At 34.2% G+C, this 18,885-nt stretch overlaps 1 protein-coding gene across 1 annotated transcript in view; it reads right to left on the bottom strand.

Annotated features, from left to right (window-relative positions):
* LOC106108775 (irregular chiasm C-roughest protein-like) overlaps positions 1–18,885 on the bottom strand; it is a 69,436-nt gene that overhangs the window by 12,197 nt on the left and 38,354 nt on the right. The window contains exons 6-13 of the mRNA XM_013290036.1: positions 17,318–17,409; positions 16,691–16,799; positions 10,920–11,001; positions 10,518–10,600; positions 9,058–9,160; positions 8,127–8,260; positions 7,017–7,140; positions 5–150 (exon numbers count right to left, since the gene is read on the bottom strand). Of these exons, the coding sequence (XP_013145490.1) occupies positions 5–150; positions 7,017–7,140; positions 8,127–8,260; positions 9,058–9,160; positions 10,518–10,600; positions 10,920–11,001; positions 16,691–16,799; positions 17,318–17,409 (873 nt within the window). The remainder of the gene's footprint in view (positions 1–4; positions 151–7,016; positions 7,141–8,126; positions 8,261–9,057; positions 9,161–10,517; positions 10,601–10,919; positions 11,002–16,690; positions 16,800–17,317; positions 17,410–18,885) is intronic.

The following is an 18,885-nucleotide window of genomic DNA, read 5'->3' as shown; positions in this document are numbered from 1 at the left end:
ATACCTGATCATGAACAGAGTCAATATCTTTATCTTCAAAGCTCCAGTAAATGTTATCGATTCTTGGTATTGAGAACGCCGCGCACTCTATATTCACGCTGTCACCTTGTGAACCGAATTGTGTCTGGTTTGATATTATCTTTGGCGGTCCTAAAACAAATTACATCTTATTAGTATCATAACTAGGGAAATATAGTCAAATATTGATAACCAAAATCAATATTCTATCATTGAGATCGATACGAAAATATATTAAAGTAAAGAATTTAATTAATCTCCTTCTGAATAGTGTATGTTGTTATTAATTTTAAAATGTTCATTAAAAATACCGCGAATATTGACAGACGTAGATTAGTTGTTAATTAGATTTCCGAGCAACATTTTCTCTGTTCTATCAGATAGATGAGGTATTGTGTTTTCTGTATGTGTTTGTGTTTTTTTTATAGAGGGAAAAATGTGTTTGTGGTGTGGTCTCATATCCATTATCAACCTGCTCTTGTCTCTAACTCTATTTATCATATTTGAGTTCACTCCCTTCTTATGCATATCCTCTTTCATACAATCCATCTTTACTTCATATCTATCTTCTAACTATCATACTTTCTTGGGTCTTCCTCTATATTTGTAGCCTACATTCAAAATTAATGCTTTCTTGTTTAAGTGACAATCTTCGCATCTTACCACGCTAACCGTCAAGTCATGTAAAAAGAGAATTTTCTAGCGTAAATTCAAGAAAACCTTTCTATGTGTAGAAGACGAGCTGTTGCCCCCGACTTCGTCCGCGTGGTATTAGAAAACATACAAACCATATAAATTACAAAAAGTTACGTATCCCTCGGGAACCGGACATTTCTCGGGGATGAAGCTTATCCCATGTGTACTCCAGACTTTGTTTTATATCTGTGCCAAATTTCAATAAGATATGTTGAACCGTTGCAGAATAATCGAGTAAACATTAAAAAACTAAATTAATGAATCCCACGGGAACCACAACTATTCCCGGGATAAAAAGTAGCCTATGTGTACTTCCAGACTATGCTCTAAACCTGTGCCAAATTTCATAGAGATCCGTTCAGCCGTTTAGGCTACAAACGCTAACAAACATCCATCCATCTAAACTTTCTCATTTATAATATTAGTAAGATTAAAATTATAATCTTGTTTTCGTTTAAACTATTAATAAGTTAACAGGAAATTAAAATATGATGATTTATTAACAAGCAAATTTCAAAACGGGTATAGAATATTAATTTCAATCAAGTATTCTATTACAGTTCGGATTACGTACTTTAATGAAGGTTTAATAAGTTTCAGATATTCAATTTATATACAAAAAAGTTTAAATTTTATCTAGTATAATTCCCTTGATTAGTTTTCATTGAATTTCGACACTTATTGATAACAATGTTTTAAACGGTTTCACTTTAATGATTAACATAATTGTTATTGCTGTAATCCGAATTTTATTACAAACTTGGTTTCGTTTCCGGAATCTTTTGTTGTAAAATGATTCCAATTTTCAAACAACAACATGAACTTCATCGTCTTATAATCTAGGAAGGATCAAAGAGGTCTAGTAGTCAAAATCCTTTTTTTATTACTGAAATAATCATTATATAAGCATTGATGAGAGGGTAGGAGGATAGAATGATGATTGATTTTGAATTTACAATTTTCACATCTCAGGTGGTGGTTTAACAGCCGACAGCCGACATAACTGCTTTGATGTATATTTCTAGTTCAAAACAGACTTAAACTGTTTAAATTTAAGCTGTCTATCCTGTGTCTAGTTGTATTTTGTACGATTGTTTTGAAAACTTGGCCTGTCCCACAATTCTTGTAAATCGTCAGATAACAATCCAACGTATAAAATATAATAGTATCGGATTTTGGTACTCTAACACTGACGTCATTTTTAAGCTATCTGAGCCTCTATCAGCGAGTGGCGGGACATGCCCTTAGTAAAACAATTATTGTTAAATAATCTTTTACTTAATAAGGAAATATAAGCCACGTTTTTCAGAAATATATCACTGCCATTTACCTCGACCTTGTGTGGGATTATCATAAGAATTAATATTTTACCTTGCGTTTGACACGGTAGCTTTTAAACTAATGAAATATAGTACGCAGCATTTGAATTGGCACGATGGAGAAGTAGCAAATATTAGATTGGTTCAATATTATAAAGCGTTCTCTTTTGTACATTAAAACAGATCCACTTTGTTTAATACTAGCTGTTGCTCGCGACTTCGCCTGCGTGAAATAACAAATATAACCTATTACGTTTGCCCTTTTTTTCAACCTATTACCAAAGGTATCATCATTTTTGTATACCTCTAACGGTTTAGGCAGCGTAAGCCGAGAAAAGTTAAAAGTTTAATCATTTTATGACGCCGGCGTCCAGAAACACGCTGTTTATTAATAGTTCTTTAACATTAGTAATAATAAAATATAGCCTATGTTACTCACTGATAAATTACCTTTCTGATGGTGAAAGAATTTTTAAAATCTGTCCAGTGGTTTTTGAGGTTTTTCAATACATACAAAAATACAAAGTTTTCCTCTTTATAATATTATTATACATGTCGCAGGAAGCTATAAATTGACTGTTGCTTTATGTGTAACAAACGTTATTGTCTTGCGTTTTAATATTGTTTAAGATAAAATTATTAATTTAATTCCTTTTTCTCGAAAGTAGAAACTCGATGTCATTTGTATTTAGTTCTTTTTAAAATTAAAAGTACGTCAACTTGCATACGACCAATAAGAGCAGAGCAAGCGGCTCGAGTGGCCTTTATTAGCTCGAGCGGGGTCGAGGCGCACTTCAGTGCTTAGAGGGCGACATTTGTAGTGACATGTTGTGGTGCGTGTTGGCAGAGTGGCGAGTCGATTGAGGAGAGTAGTGTAGTAGAGGTACGAGCGGGTGCCACGAACCCGCTGCTCGGTCTTGCTTGTTGATTTGCTATGTGATAAGTGTAGATTCCGAATTATATTGTGTTAATCCGTGTCTCTAGTGTTTTAATGCTCGCACTTCACCCAAATAACGCCCACGAAACCAAGACTCGGTAGCAATGATGTCGGGAGAAAGACCCAACTCCGACATACATATAGATTAGATGCATATACCATGGCCCAATAACACTATTAAATAATCTAAATAATTAAAAAGATACGACTAAGTGGCTCTTTGACAGGAGGAGAATAATCAATTAACATACCTCGTTAAAATCGGTTAAGTTTTTGGCTACAGAGGGATTACATTTATATATCTTACATAAAAACATACTGAGAGTAGCCCCCATAGTAGAGAAGGTTAGGAGTAAAAGGTTAGCATGGTATGGGCATGTTATGAGGAGGGATGAATCGCATGTTACAAAGAGAACGTTAGTTATGAGTGTGGAAGGGTACATCGGTAGAGGTAGACCTAGAAAGAGATGGATGGATTGTGTAAAAGATGACATGATCAAAAAGGGAGTGATGACTGAGATGACGTAAGATAGAGTTATGTGGAGGACAAAAACCTGTTGCGCCGACTCTACGGGAGTAGGATAAGGAGATGATGATGATGATACTAATTCCTGAGTTAGTTGAATAATATTGGTTCTAACAGCTCTTTATTTTTAATAGTGAATTGACAAAAAAATCCATTTTTTTTTATCTATACATTAGTGTTATGTTGAACGTAGTTTCAACGGAGTAAAATTCAAGTAACGTAGATCGAATTCGAGGTTTAGACTAAGCGCCATCTGCGCGGCCACCTCAAGCCCGGTGAATCTGTAAATTCCTCTTCAAGGCAAGTGGCCACTCAGTCACAAAAAAAGTAGATCGGAAACCGTAAGTGTGCTTTGTATTAGGTAATCTGTGACGTCATTTTCCGCTTAACAAAACTCCAGATTATTTCCGTTGTGCCAATTCAAATGCCGCACTATACTGCGGGCGTGTATGAGATATATTGTTGATAGTTTGGAGTGGAGCTAGTGTGCGTTTCCATTGTGTCTTTGACAACGTGTCCGAAACATTGCCCCGATATTGATTATTGACTCCAGTAATTAAGGAAGCGTCTATCAACGTTATAAGGTTCATTTGATTTTGACACTGTATTCTCGACGTCTCAATAATTACTTAAAAGCGGGCGCACACAATTGACTATAGTGTGTCTAAATAAGATAGATTAGTTTGACAAATGACGCATATGAAGTATCGAATTCAATTTGTATGAAGACAAATGCCATACTTAATAGACAGGTATTGTTGTGACGAAACAAACACGCAGTGAACAATAATGAACTATCGATATTCGGTTTAAATAATTATCGAACTCAACTAAAATTATTATTTTCTTATTAACTAATTTATAGGCCAATTCTAGTATAGATTATAGTGTAGAGAATTTAGCGATGACAAAAAAAAATAGCGAAATCCAATTCGATTACGTACGGCTGTAGTAGTAAACATTTATTTACTCTCATTATTTGTTATGGTCATTATTAATTTGAGAAAACGGTGTTTTTTTTAATTCATAATTGTATAACTATAAATCTATCGATTCAAACTACTATAAGAATAAAAATCGATAAGATTCACGACTGATTTTACACAAACATCCCTACTAAATCTAACTATCACAGAAGTGTGTGATTGTCGATTGTTTCGCAGTCAATTCAACTGTTTAGTTGCACGACTAAAAATCGAGTAGTGTACACACCTCAATATAAGTTCATAGGAATCAAAGCGAGACTGAACAGTTGTGCGATAGTTTAGTCAAAGGTCTACAGGATACTTTAGGACCTAATGAATCCAATCTTTTACGCGGTATTCAAGGATTTTCAATTGTTATAACGATGTATGTTAAAATTAATACAAACGGTAAACAAATAATTAAATACATTACATAAAAAAAGGTTTGCCATTGGTATACCTATTGCTTTAAAATAAACTAGACAAGTTCACTAAATAAATTGATGGCTTGTAGTTTATTTTAATTTTAATATATAAATAAATTGACATAAATTCACACTAACAAATTTAGTGTTAGTACAGTTAATGTTACAGAAAAAAAGATACAGAATTACCATTTCATTAAAAATAAACAAATCTATCTGTACATCTATACTGATATTATAAAGAGGAAAGATTTATATTTTTGTATGTATTGAAATAACTCTAATATATAAATAAATAACTGGTTCTCTAGTCCAGTCCGACGGTGGCGTTGACCGAGACGTAAAAAGCCGAATAAATGCAGGTTGGATGAAATGGCGACAGGTTACTGGTGTGACTTGTGATCCAAGAATGCCTCTTAGGCTTAAGGGACAGATCTACAAGTCCATCATAAGACCTGTCGTATTGTATGGATCTGAATGCTGGGCCACCAAAGTTGCGGATGAAAGGAGATTGCATGTGGCTGAGATGCGTATATTAAGATGGATGTGTGGTGTGACAAGATTGGATAAAGTTAAGAATGTGTACATTAGAGGAAGTTTGAAAGTAGCGCCAGTGGTGGAGAAATTGAGAAGCAAAAGGTTAGCGTGGTATGGACATATTATGCGACGAAATGATGGGGACATAAACCAGAAAGTGTTGAGATTGAATGTGGATGGCTACAAAGGAAGAGGAAGACCGAAGAAAGTATGGATGGATTGTGTGAAGGAAGATATGCTTAAGAAAGGAGTGGATTCAGATATGACGGCTGATAGAGATGTATGGAAGAGCAGCACATACTGTGCCGACCCTCCATAAGGGATAAGGGCAAGTGGATGATGATGAAATAACTCAAAAACTACTAGACCAATTTTAAAAATTCTTTCACCGTTAGAAAGGTAATTTATTTGTGAGTAACAAAGGCTACATTTTTTATTATCTTATAATTTCACGCGGGCGAAGTCGCGAACAACAGCTAGTATATAAACAGAAAAGATTTGTACTTTTGGATTTTTGTATATATTGAAATAACTCAAAAACCACTTGGCCGATCAAAAAAATTCGTTCACCATTAAAAAGCTACGTTATCACTGAGTAACAAAAGCTATAATTTTTTATTCTAAATGGACAAAGTCGCGAGCAACAGTTAGTTAATAAAGGTCATCATTATGCTTTCAAGAAATACACATAATGCCAATTAATATCGTTTGTTCAAGGAAAATGAGTCAAGGGCATTTTTACTTAACGAAGGAAAATGTACTACATTAACCACGCAATACGTTCTAGGAAATTACCCGCACATTGCCACTTAGAAATTAATTAATGAATATAATCTATGCTGATTAGTTAGAGTAAATTTTATTTTCCTAGTAACAAGGAATTTATTTACATACTAGCTGTTGCCCGCGACTTCGTCCGCGTGGTATTAGAAAACATACCAACTATATAAATAACAAAAAGCCACGTATCCCTACGGAACCGGAAATTTTACGGGGATGAACCTTATCCCATGTGTACTCCTGACTGTGTTTTATATCTGTGCCAAATTTCAATAAGATATGTTGCAAAATAATCGAGCAAACATTAAAAAAAAAACAAAATTATTGAATCCCACGGGATCCGTTCAACCGTTTAGGCTACAAACTCTAACAAACATCCATCCATCCATCCATCCATCTAAACTTTCGCTTTTATAATATTAGTAAGATAAGTAAATGATTGGTTTTATTCCACTAATAGCTTACGCCCGCGACTCTCTCCGTGTAAAAATAAAAAAGGCAAGTAGCCATATAGGCTACTTCTTCCAGACTATCCTCTACATCTTTACCAAATTTCTTTAAAATTCGTTCAGCCCTTTAGACTACAAACGCTAGCAAAGATCCATCCATCCATCCATCTAAACCTTTGCATTTATAATATTACTATGACTATGATTGTGGTTACAATTTTCACATATAAGATCTGAAGCACAGAACATCGAAGTCTATACTTGTCGCTTTAAAAGTAGTGTCATGGTCATTGTTCTGTAGATGAAATTAATTCTAGATATTCTATGTATATTCTTTGTGTTTTTTATGTATTTATATTTGTACCTTTTATGTAGATGGCTGCTTCAGCCTCTATTTCCGGGTACCCTTCAACGTTTGCTTTACAGATGTATCTTCCAGAGGTATGCGTGTCCACGGTAAGTGTCAAATTCGCAGTTCTGCCCACACGCTAAAAAAAATATACTATTAAGTAAATCTATACTAATATAATAAAGCGTAAACACACACTTCTTTCTTGCCTAAGAGGTCAGCAATCATAGCATATTTTTGGATAATTCTTTTTGTAATAAAAAGCCCTACACTTACGTCTCGCTTTAGGCTACATATTTTCACGCCAATAATAGGAAGTAAATGTTTTGGATAAAATCCCTAATGTGGGAAAGAGACTATAAGATGCTGCCAACATTATGGAAACAAGATTACCAAGGTTTGTCATGGCATGTCAGTTTGACATTTTCTATTGATAATTTGACAAATGTAAACAATGAAATAACATTTTCGTAATTTCATGCGGATGAAACCGCACGGGGACAGCTAGTTGGTTCTAAAATTTAAATAAAAATCTTTAAAATAATGTTATAAAAATAGCTTTGAAATATGATAACATCAAATTATACATTGTAATTGGTTAATAAAATGAAATGGTGGGAAACCTTGAAAAATATCAACTTGCACGCCCACTCAATAGTAACAGAAACAAAAATATTCAAATCTTATGCGACGCTATAAGTGAGATACAAGTGGACTTTGACTATAGAAATTTTATTTCTCCAGTATTTATCGAACTACTGGTCATTTAAAATTAAGAGATTCAAATATAAATAGAGGAGGCATATTTGACACTTCTCTTGAAACATTTTTCATATAACACTAACGCTCTCTATTGATAACCTCAAAATCACTTGTAATTACAATTAATTGTATAATAAATTACCTATATATGTTATTTAAATAATATTTAAATGCTTATATTTTATTTTAACACACTGTTTAGTTTATTTTATAACAAAAGGTGGTGCTAATTATAATTTTGTTAAATGTTTAGTACAATAAAACTTGATAACTGGTATATTACCTATCAGAGAAAGTACCGGTACAAATTATTCACTGCCTCGTCTATATATTTTATAGGTTTGAAATATTTAAAATACTTACTATATTTTGATCTTCTTCTCTATGTAGCCATTCGATTTCCGGCACTGGGTGTCCGTCAACGTCACAGCTTAGGGTTGCCACTTTACCGATTTCCGCTTCCACGTCTTTAGGGAAGCTTCGAAACGATGGGGCGTCTACAAAAAAAAATCGAAATTTTTATTCCATAAACTGAAAAGACAACACAATTTTGTACAGGAAATTGGATTTATCGACAAATATAATAAGAGTTATTTTAGTGAAAGAGTTGCTATGGTAAAAATTATAACATTTTTTTGTACAAAAAGATAATTGTCAGGTTGATATTTACGTTTAACTTGTCACCGACAGCGCGTCAGCCAAAAATGCAAAACAAAAACCTTCTTCTAATTAAAACAAACTTAATTCAAATTTATTTAGTTATATATTTTACAAATAACAAATACTATGTCGCGACTACATCTTGTACGCGTCTCTTCTATCTATTGTTTTTCCACTACTTTTCTTTCATACTTAAACCATGCAATGTCTCGGTGGCCAGTATTCAACCTCTTTGGCTGTATTCACACTTGTTAGCCAAAGAGGTTGTATTTAGCATTGACCAATTTAAAAAGAAAAAGGATGTTGAAAGAATATTGAAATTTCCAAGAAACACAAGGCGAGATTTTAATAGAAGGGGAATTCCAAATTTGCTTAGTTAAACCCAAATTAAGGAGTAAAAGGTTAGCATGGTATGTTATGAGGGATGAACCGCATGTAACAAAGAGAACGTTAGTTATGAGTGTGGTACACCGGTTGAGGTAGACGTAAAAAGAGATGGATGCAGCGTGAAAGGTAACATGAAGAAGGGAGTGATGACTGAGATGACGGATGATAGAGTTATTTGGAGGACGAAAACCTGGTACGCATACTACAGGAGTAGGATAAGGCAGGGGATATGATGAACTCTACTCACATGTAACTTCCAATGTCTCAGACTCCTCACTTTTCCCAACTTCATTGTAAACTAAACACTTGAGCACCGCTCCATTGTGTTTCCTTGTTACGTTTGTTATAACCTAAAACAAAAGAAATAATTATATCTTATAAATATATTTAATATCAAGTTTTATGACGATCGTAAGCAAGGTTTAGTCCATCCCTGCTATATTTGAACTGGCTACATCTTGCTACATTTTCACTGTGATTGTGTAATAATGGTTTATAAAAATACTAACTTTTGCTAGCGACTTCTTCTAAGCGGAATAAAGAATTTAGCATAAAACATAGCCTAAGTGACTCAGTGTTAGAGTCGCTTTTCATTTGTACAATAATTTTTGAATTTGATCATTGTTCACTTAGTTATTTTAAAAGCCTTTTTTATTTAATTTACTACAGAAATTGAATTTTTAATGTTTGTGTTTATTTTCTTTAAATATGTCTCTTATGTTGCATTTTGTAATTGTCATTTATTATATAAAAACTACGAAGTTCTACCACGGTCGGTTTAAAATTCGTTACATAGAAATTTACAAATCTTTCTTCTCATTAGATTTCTTGAAATAATAAATGACTTTTCTTTGTTACACTACTATTTAAACAACAATCAGTAAATCATTTTACGTTACGTTAATAGGGTCCCATAGTTACCTTTAATCTATACTAAGATTTGTGTTTTTGTTTGTTTTAAAATAACTTAAAAACGATTGGTCTGATTTCAAAAAATCTTTCACCATTAAAAAGCTGAGTCATGAATAGCCAATAAGTATTAAAATTTAACTCAAACATAAACATGTATCCCAATTTCCTTTCCTTGCATACGACACGTGTCTACTTCAAGGAGTCAAACAGAGACAAGTTGACAGGAAATTCGAGTGCTTAGCTAGCAAGATAGGATTTACCCGCACACGGTAAAACCACTTAGATGGATAGGATTGGATATACCAAACATCCTACGAAACAATGGATATCCAATTCAGTTATCCGTTATTGCATTTGTAGCCAATAGACAGAAGGATTTTTTGAATAGAACTAAACATCAGTTAAGAGAGTAAAAGGTTACTATGGTATGGCCATGTTATGAGTGTCGAAGGTAGTAGAAAGAGATGGATGGATTGCGTGAAAGGTGACATGATCAAGAAAGGAGTGATGACTGGGCTGACAGATTATAGTTATCTGGAGGACCAAAACCTTTTGCGCCGACTTTATGAGATATGGGGGAAGATGATCAGTTTAAATTACTTCTCTTTTACGCCTTGACTTTAGCGTTAGTTAGAAGTAACCAGGACTTTGTCAACCATGCTGGTCCACTGATGGTTGACTTCATACATATGTATCATAATTTCTTTACAGATATGGGGAGTTTTCACCTTCAGAATTAAATATTTAACACAATAGTTTTGAAATTAACTGAATAACCATAACAAATTAACTCACCAATTCAGATTGGTTTCCAATAAGATCACCATCAAGGTACCATTTGTATGTTAAATTGTTTGGATTCGCATCAGCTTTGCAATCTGAAAAAAAAAAATCAATAAGTAAAAAAAAATAAAAAAGAAGTTTAACAACTCCACAGGTCATCGATAAAGCCAATTAGACTATAGACAGACAAGGATATCTGATGATGATGTTTTTGATAGCTCACTAGCGCCCTCCTTCAAAGTTGAAAATTGTCTTAAGATCTTTGTCGTGTTGTAGTTGTCATGGTCGTTACTTATGACATTTTTCAATGTCTATAGGTTATACATTTTTTTGAGCGAACTAACCACAATGTGTCTTTCTTACAAGGCCAGATATCTTTGTGGGAAAATAAAGTTTGCTATAAAACCAACTTACCAACAACAAGATCCTCCCCTTCAGGTATCTTCCCCTTGTTGCCAGATTTCTTTAACAACTTGATTTTAGGTCCATATTTAACCTGTTGACAAAAAGGATCAATTATCAATTATGTAAGCTTCCCAATTACATCATAATTTAAACAAAGAGTTATCTCAGAAATCAATGTTAAAACTCGATTAAGACGACATGTACTTTTAAATTTATTGTGTTTTTACTGAAAGGGAAAAATAGTAAAAAAAAATCAGAACGATATTTTTATATATTTTCGTGATATGCTTTTTTTTATTTTCTAACTTGAAGATTATCAGTCAAAGGTAACAGGGAAACAGCTTGATATTGAAATAAAATGATTGTAGGCGCTAATGCGAGGTATCAAATTTGAAACGTAAGCTATTTTAGAGTCAAGTAGTTCGTGGATATCAATATAAAAGCGACCACCCGTACACTACTACGCTACACTCTTAGTTTCTCAATTCATTACATTTTGTAATCTCCCATTTCTCCAACTGTCCAATGTTATAATTTCCAACAAATGCGACAATAAATGGGTTTATGGGCCTTTCGAAATTAACCATTACACCCGGGAGGCAATAAACAAAATTCATTGCATCGGACTTTAAAAAAAACGCATAAATAAAGTCATAGCCCAGCAAACCAGCTAAGCCATAAACTCACCGAATAATAAATGAGAGACAGTTTTTTGAACTGAATTTTTAATAGCTCGCACTGCGGACTAATCTATTGGCTTTATAGCTTTGTTTTACTTGAAAATGAATGGCCAGAATGAATGTTCTGTCGTGAACGTTAAGCAAATTAAAATTTATGCACGCAATGCGGCGTTGAAAAAAAAAATTCGCTATCAAAATTTTCAGAATACACCCTCACGGCTCGAAACTTTGACTATAGCGAAACGGACTAGGGTAAGCAAAGCCGCTAAAATCCTCTTTTGGTAGAGTGTGAGGTGACGATGACAATAACATACATCATGCTGTCATTTATATAAACCTTTGACCCATGTTGAATTAAAATAAATTAAGTAGTCTGTGTTCTTCCAGATTATCATCTACATCTATGTAAAATTTCATTGAGATCCGTCCAACAGTTTAGGCTACAGACTCTAACAAACCATCCAACTAAACCTTCGCATTTATAATACTAATAAGATTGCAACGTCTTTATGATAGATAATTGACTCAGAATTAATACGCAAAAAATGAGCACATAAGCAATTGTTGGATTCATTTTTTGTTTACTCTGAATTATACTCTTCACAAGTCCTGCCTCTTAAAAGTCAAAGATCCAAGAGTATGTATGTATTTTATTTATACTCGTCAATAAAATACACGTATTATTTTATTACCATTATTTTTAATCCATAAAATACTCGGATACGTTCCAATTGAATTTCGTGCATTGAAGATATAAAAAAGAAATCTTTTAACAAATTACTTTTTACAAGATTAATTTGTCTTCAATTTGGTTGGTTTTAATTATAACAGAAGATTCTATCGTCTTAAATTAGTACACAAACTGCCCCCTGTATCATGCACTGAACAACGTACTAGTAGTTAGGGGAGGCTGGGAGGCAGCCTTCTTCTTTTGGCCAAGATTTTTTTAATTTCATTAACAGGGTTTCTATGTTTTTTTTTTGTGATTTTTTGATCAATGAACAGTGTTTTATTTTAAAATGTCAATGGAATAAACATTTGTTGATAGCCTCTATAATTACAATTCATTTCCTTGAGTAGTATTTTAGTCTGCTTAAACACTTCATCATCTGAGGCACTACATCCGCGGGTGGGCCTGGGCCTGGTTTGGGCTTTTTGCTTCCAGCCCTTGACGCCGATGTTCTTAAGATCGCGTTCGACGTCGTCTAGCCATCTAAGTTTAAACACTTACTTACTCTAATAATTAACTAAAATATGCAAAATCTTAAGATACTTAATATAACATAAGAGGCACACCTTTGACCAAACTATCGCACAACTGTTTAGTCGCGCTTTGATACCTATGAGTTTATAGAGGTGCCCACACTCGATTTTTACTTGTACAAGTAAACATGAGCGTCAGTGGCTCAGTGGTTTGAACACTTGACTTGTAATCTACAGGTCTTGGGTTCGATTCCCGCCATGTACCAATGTGATTTTCGATTTTTCGAATTTTCATATGTACATAGTTTACCAGACGTTCTTACGGTGAAGGAAAACATCGTGATGCAACCTGCACATATCGGCGAAAAAATTCAAAGATATGTGTGAAGTCAACCAACCCGCATTGGGCCAGCGTGGTTGACTATGGCCTAGCCACCCCATATTAGGGTAGGCGCCGAGCCCCTCAGCGGGGACGTATGACGCTGGTGATGATGAAGTAAACAGTTGAATTGACTACAAAACAACAATCGGACAACAGTTGTGCATTAGTTTAGTCATAAATGGTCGCATGCCAGTTAAGAGTACAAATGGCAATCTCGATATCGAAGCAGTATCCATTTGATCATAAAAAGTAATTGGCTACGTAAAAAGGGTTCTTGTTTTATGGCTAACGGAAAAGGGCATGATAAACAAACCAGGCCCTTCTGTTATAACCGTCCCTACAGATAATTAATGACTTAAAAAAACTATTATAGTTAGGTAACGTAATATATTTTAGTATTGTAACGTTTTCTATGTATAATGTAACTAGCTATACCCGTGTGGCTTCATTTATCAAACTTTATTTTATTGTTTACATTTGTCAAATTCTCAACTGCAAATGTCAAAATTCAAATGCACGCATGACAACAATGGCAATTTTGCTTCCTTGATGTTGGCAGAATGTAGTTTATGGTTCTTTTCCCACATGACAGGTTTTGCTAATTTATTTACTTCTTAAGTTTAATAGCGTAAAAATATATAGCCTAAAGCGTGTCGTAAGTGTAGGGTTTTTCATTTAAGAAATAATTGTTTAAAAATATGCTGTAATTGCTGACATCCTACGCCACAAAGTATTGTGTGTGTTTACACGTTATTATATTAGTATAGAAATAATAGAGAATAGACATTGATAGGCATATATCAGCACTTGCAGTCTATCAAAATCGGTTTCATATAAATTAATACGTCAAAGTACTGCTGTCTATGGGTGTTTGTCGTTGGGCCGATCAGTAAACAGTTTCAACCCAACGGGGCTTTTGCCATCAGATCGATTGATTATACAGATTCAATTGGCGTAATGGGAAAAATCCTATTGAGTCGATTGATCGGTCATCCGATCGGCCGAACGGGAAACACACCTGAGAGTTTCAGTCGCCTTCTGCTTCGTCCGTCGACCTCGCCTTTAAAACAATAGAACTGAAGTATCAAGTATCGATTATGTTCTATCGAATTACAGAACACTTTAATGGATAGGAAATTTACGTCCTCGACTGTACATCAGACGCAAATATCTAAATCAAAGAATTAAAGAATACAACATTACGAATACTTACAGCGCTTCTCAAAGCATTACAACATGTATCCTCATAACATACTGTTAAACAAAAAAAAAACTGAGGACCGAAATAATAAAGAAAGGTCTTCTAAAAGGCATTCTTGCCCGTGACCGGAATAGTAATTCCCTTTTAGCAGACTCTTTGAACGACAATAATTTTGCTAAAAGTATACCGTATCCATTGATATCAGAATATTTATTTTATACCCACTCCTTCAGATGGTTGTCGTAATATTTTATGAGCGTAAATCGGTGCTTTTATTTTCATCAAAAACTATAATAACCTTTATGAGACATATAACCAAGACTCGAGATCTTGACTGATCTTTATGCTACTCCCGCAGCGTATGGGGCATCCGATTTTGCCTTCGGATCCGTCATCACAATCATCACTCTCTTCTTGATCACCTTTCACGCAATCCATCCATTTCTTTCTAGGTCTTACTCTACTGATGTCCACACTCATAAATGTTTTCCTTGTTACATGTGATTCAATAGACTAGAGACGGTTGGTTGAATTGATGCAATAGCATTTTAATTTACGAATTAAGGAAAGAAATGGAGATTTTTCTAGGAGTTTATTCTGACAGTCTGGTGTCAATTCTCATATTATTTGGTGAGAATACGAGCAGTTAATTTCCTTTATGTAGTTGTATTACTTTTAAATTTAATTCTGTCTTATTAGTCAAGTACTTTATTCATTCTTTAAAGCATTTCGTTAACATCTTGTTTCTTAATTTATCTCCATGTTCCTAAAGTAATAACGAACCGAACGATTGTAATTCATCACAAAGACTGTAGCAGATGAAACTTGGCTTCTTTACTTCATTGTTAAAACCAACTTGGTTTCGAGTTCTTTCCGAACACATAAATAATGTAACAGACACATTCGGGGAGGCCGCACTTTTTTGTGTACGCGCTGAATTTGTAAGCTTCAAACCGACACCTTTAGGCAAAGGGTCCAACTGAGGGGAAGACGCGAGATCAGAATAAATAAACAGCAATACCACGAATTTAGGAAGGTTAGAAATGAAGATTCAAATGGGTTTACAATTAATATAAGCGTTTCTTACAATTAATGCAAATTAAATAGACATACAATTTTATTAGTCTTCTGTGATTCAAAGAAAATCGTATTAAAATACGATGATTTTAGATGATATTGCAATCGATTTACTCTCTCTCTCTCTTTCTCTCTGTGTCTATCTATCTCACTTGCTATTATTATTCTCTTAAACTCATTCGCTATGACAATCTACAAAACGATTTAGATCTCAACTTTACATAAAATCAGTAAAACGAAAGGTTACGTTAAAAGACGAGACGTTACGTACAAAGACATCTAAATTGTTAATTCGAATTAGCGAACGTCGCCTTGGAAATGGCAACAAATTTAATCAGAGAGGAAGGGCGGGCAGACCCCGAAGTATGACAAGGCTTAACGATTCGAGGCTCCCCAACAAAGACCTTTGCCAGGCGACGGGACGTAAAATAGAACAATTCGCCTGATATACAGACCGCTAACGACGCTGTAACACAGTCTGCGATGCCGTGACAGTAACGAGGAGATCCAACCTTTGCTAACAAAGATTTGGAAATGTCACGTTTTGATTTTGAATTCTAAATAATATTAAAACTTACTGATTTCAAGAAAGTTATTCTTTAATAATCCTACTAAATGCTATGTAGATAAATGGAAGTTTGTTAAGATTCTCCTCCTAGACGGCTGAACGGATCGCAATGAAATTTGGCATATATGTCTGTCAGAAAGTCTGGAAGAACATGTAGTCTTACTTTTGTTTTTTTTTTTTAATTCCACGCGGAGAGAGGCTCGAGCGATAGCTACTTTAGAGTTAAAATCTCTTATCTTAATATATTTTTCAAAACAAGTAACCTTTTACATTGCTTTGTCAATTTATTCAATCGTAGTACACTGCTATAGATAATTTAGCAAACGAAACCTAACAAATAACATAAGTTCGAAACATTTTAACGTTTTAATGTTCAACTAAGTAACAAAGTCGTTCATTATTAAGGTAATAAATTGTGATCGAAGTCAATTAAGTTAATACTTCTTTATAAGTTAAATAAAAATAACAGAAAACAATAGTTTCCGCTAGAAATATTTTAAAGTCCATTCATTCATCGATAACAGTTATACATGTAATATTAACAGACCCACAATAATTAAAACATGCAACAACATATCCATTAGCTTCAAAACAATTTTACATTCACTATTAAGAGCAACCTTTGTTAAAAAAAAATATTAAAACCTCTTTGATAACTTTCAAACTCACCTCTATTTGTATACTAGCGGCCCGGTACGCTCTGTCTGCCGTGTTCTGAGCTTGACACGTGAACGTTTGATTATGATGTTCCTGCTTGGGGGTCAGCTTCAAAATAGACCTGCGATATTAAAAAAATATTAATCATAAAGTCGTACAAACAATTAAGTTCTAATCTAGATTTCGTCCACGACTTCTTCCTCGTGGAATTAAAAACACCTCTGTGAGTAACCTATATGTTCTTTCAGACTATCCTCTACATCTATACCAAATCTCATCGAGAAAATCACCGTTCAGCTAAGGCTATGAATTCTAACAAACATCCATCCATCTAAACTTTTGTATGTTAGTATTTAATTATTTTAAGTGTTATGGATGTTAACTGGACGATAACTGAATTTAGTAAGTTGAAGACTTATAGGGCGTTATTGTCGCTGCACAACAAAACCCCCTGTAAAAAAATCAAAGCTTGCATTACTATGATTAAAACAGCTTTAGTTGCTACTGATTTATATGTTTATTTGAATTTTTATGTAAATTAATAAATCATTTATATCAATCTAAACAATGTTAGTAACTAGACTGAATAAAACAATAGATGGTTCAAAAGAGATTTCTTCAAACAAATAGAGCACAAACCTTGCTGTAAATCTATGTCCATCTGATAGCGGTTCGATCGTGTTCGTAACACCTTGTGTTATAACTCCAGCGTTACTGTCTACCCACGTGATCTGAAACAAAAAATCATTTATATAGTTTTATAGATCTCCTAAAAGCATGGATATAAAGATAAGAGAATGTTGTTAATATAAAAGTGGTCGAGACGATAAACGATAGTCTGGTTTGAGACATCTTTAACATATTTGGTCGTTGACTCACTTGATGTCTGTCTATAACATTTGTCTGTCTGTCTGTAGGTAACTTTTTATCTGACAATTGAATTGTTCAATTACAATTTTAACGAGTAAGTATAATATTCTGATAAATCTATATCTTACTAATATTATAAATGCGAAAATTTAGATGGATGGATGGATGGAGGGATGTTTGTTAGCGTTTGTAGCCTAAACGGCTGAACGGATCTTCAAGAAATTTGGCACAGGTTTAGAGCATAGTCTGGAAGAACACATAGGCTACTTTTTTATCCCGGGATAAGTTACGGTTCCCGTGGGATTCATTAATTTAGTTTTTTAATGTTTACTCGATCATTCCGCAACGGTTCAACATATCTTATTTAAATTTGGCACAGATGTAAAACAAAGTAATAATATTAATAAGCCTATCCGTTCTGCCAGACTATTTTCTACATTTATACCAAATTTCACCGAAATCCGTTCAGCCGTTTAGGCTAATAAACATCCATCCATGTAAACACACGCATCAGCTAACTAGCTATTAGCGTGTCACCCAAAATAATAATAACTATTTACAATATTAGTAAGAAGTAAGATTGGAATGTCCGCAATGAAATCGCCGTAAACGCTTCAATTCTTTTGATTCCATTAATTGTGAAATATATTAAATATGAATTCTTAGTTAAACATATTAAATAAAGCCATTAATTGCAATCGTTTACGTAAATTAACATGCTGTTGCATTAATGCTTCGACCAGTCTAGATCCAGTCTCCAAGGGATTGTGGATCGACTTTATATCCAGTCTCAATAGGATTGTGGATGACATGATATTCAATTTAAATCCTAATTGTATCCGATCCCAACTTTAACCCAATATTAACCCTATTCCAATGCAATTGAATTCAATTTCTATAACTCTAATGAGGTGACAAATAAGAGTTTCTACATTTTTCTAGATATTAATTGAAGAAATGTCATTATCGTCATCCTCCTTATCCTACTCCCGTAGGGTCGGCACAACAAGTTTTTGTCCTCCAAATAACTCTATCATACGTCATATCAGTCATCACTCTCTTTTTGATCATGTCACCTTTCACGCAATTCACGCAATCTCTTTCTAAGTCTACCTCTACCCCAGGAAGACGGTAACCTAGAGTGTCCTTTGTTGCCGTAACATCGTGGAGCCACAAGAAGAGTTTGAGTGCGGAAGGTACCAGTGTGTTCCTTGGAGATCCCGGAACCTTCGTCAATGTCACTAAAGGATGGCCACCGAGGGGGTTTTAGTAGGTGAAATTCTACATAACCCTGCCTTTCCCCCAGAAGGCAGGGGATTCTTTTGAAGATTCCCCCC

Source organism: Papilio polytes, unplaced genomic scaffold (assembly GCF_000836215.1).
Source record: "Papilio polytes unplaced genomic scaffold, Ppol_1.0 DF821400.1, whole genome shotgun sequence".
In the NCBI taxonomy this organism is placed as follows: domain Eukaryota; kingdom Metazoa; phylum Arthropoda; class Insecta; order Lepidoptera; family Papilionidae; genus Papilio; species Papilio polytes.
The sequence above is the reverse complement of the archived record's forward strand: the minus strand, read 5'-3'. Positions and strand labels throughout refer to the sequence as shown.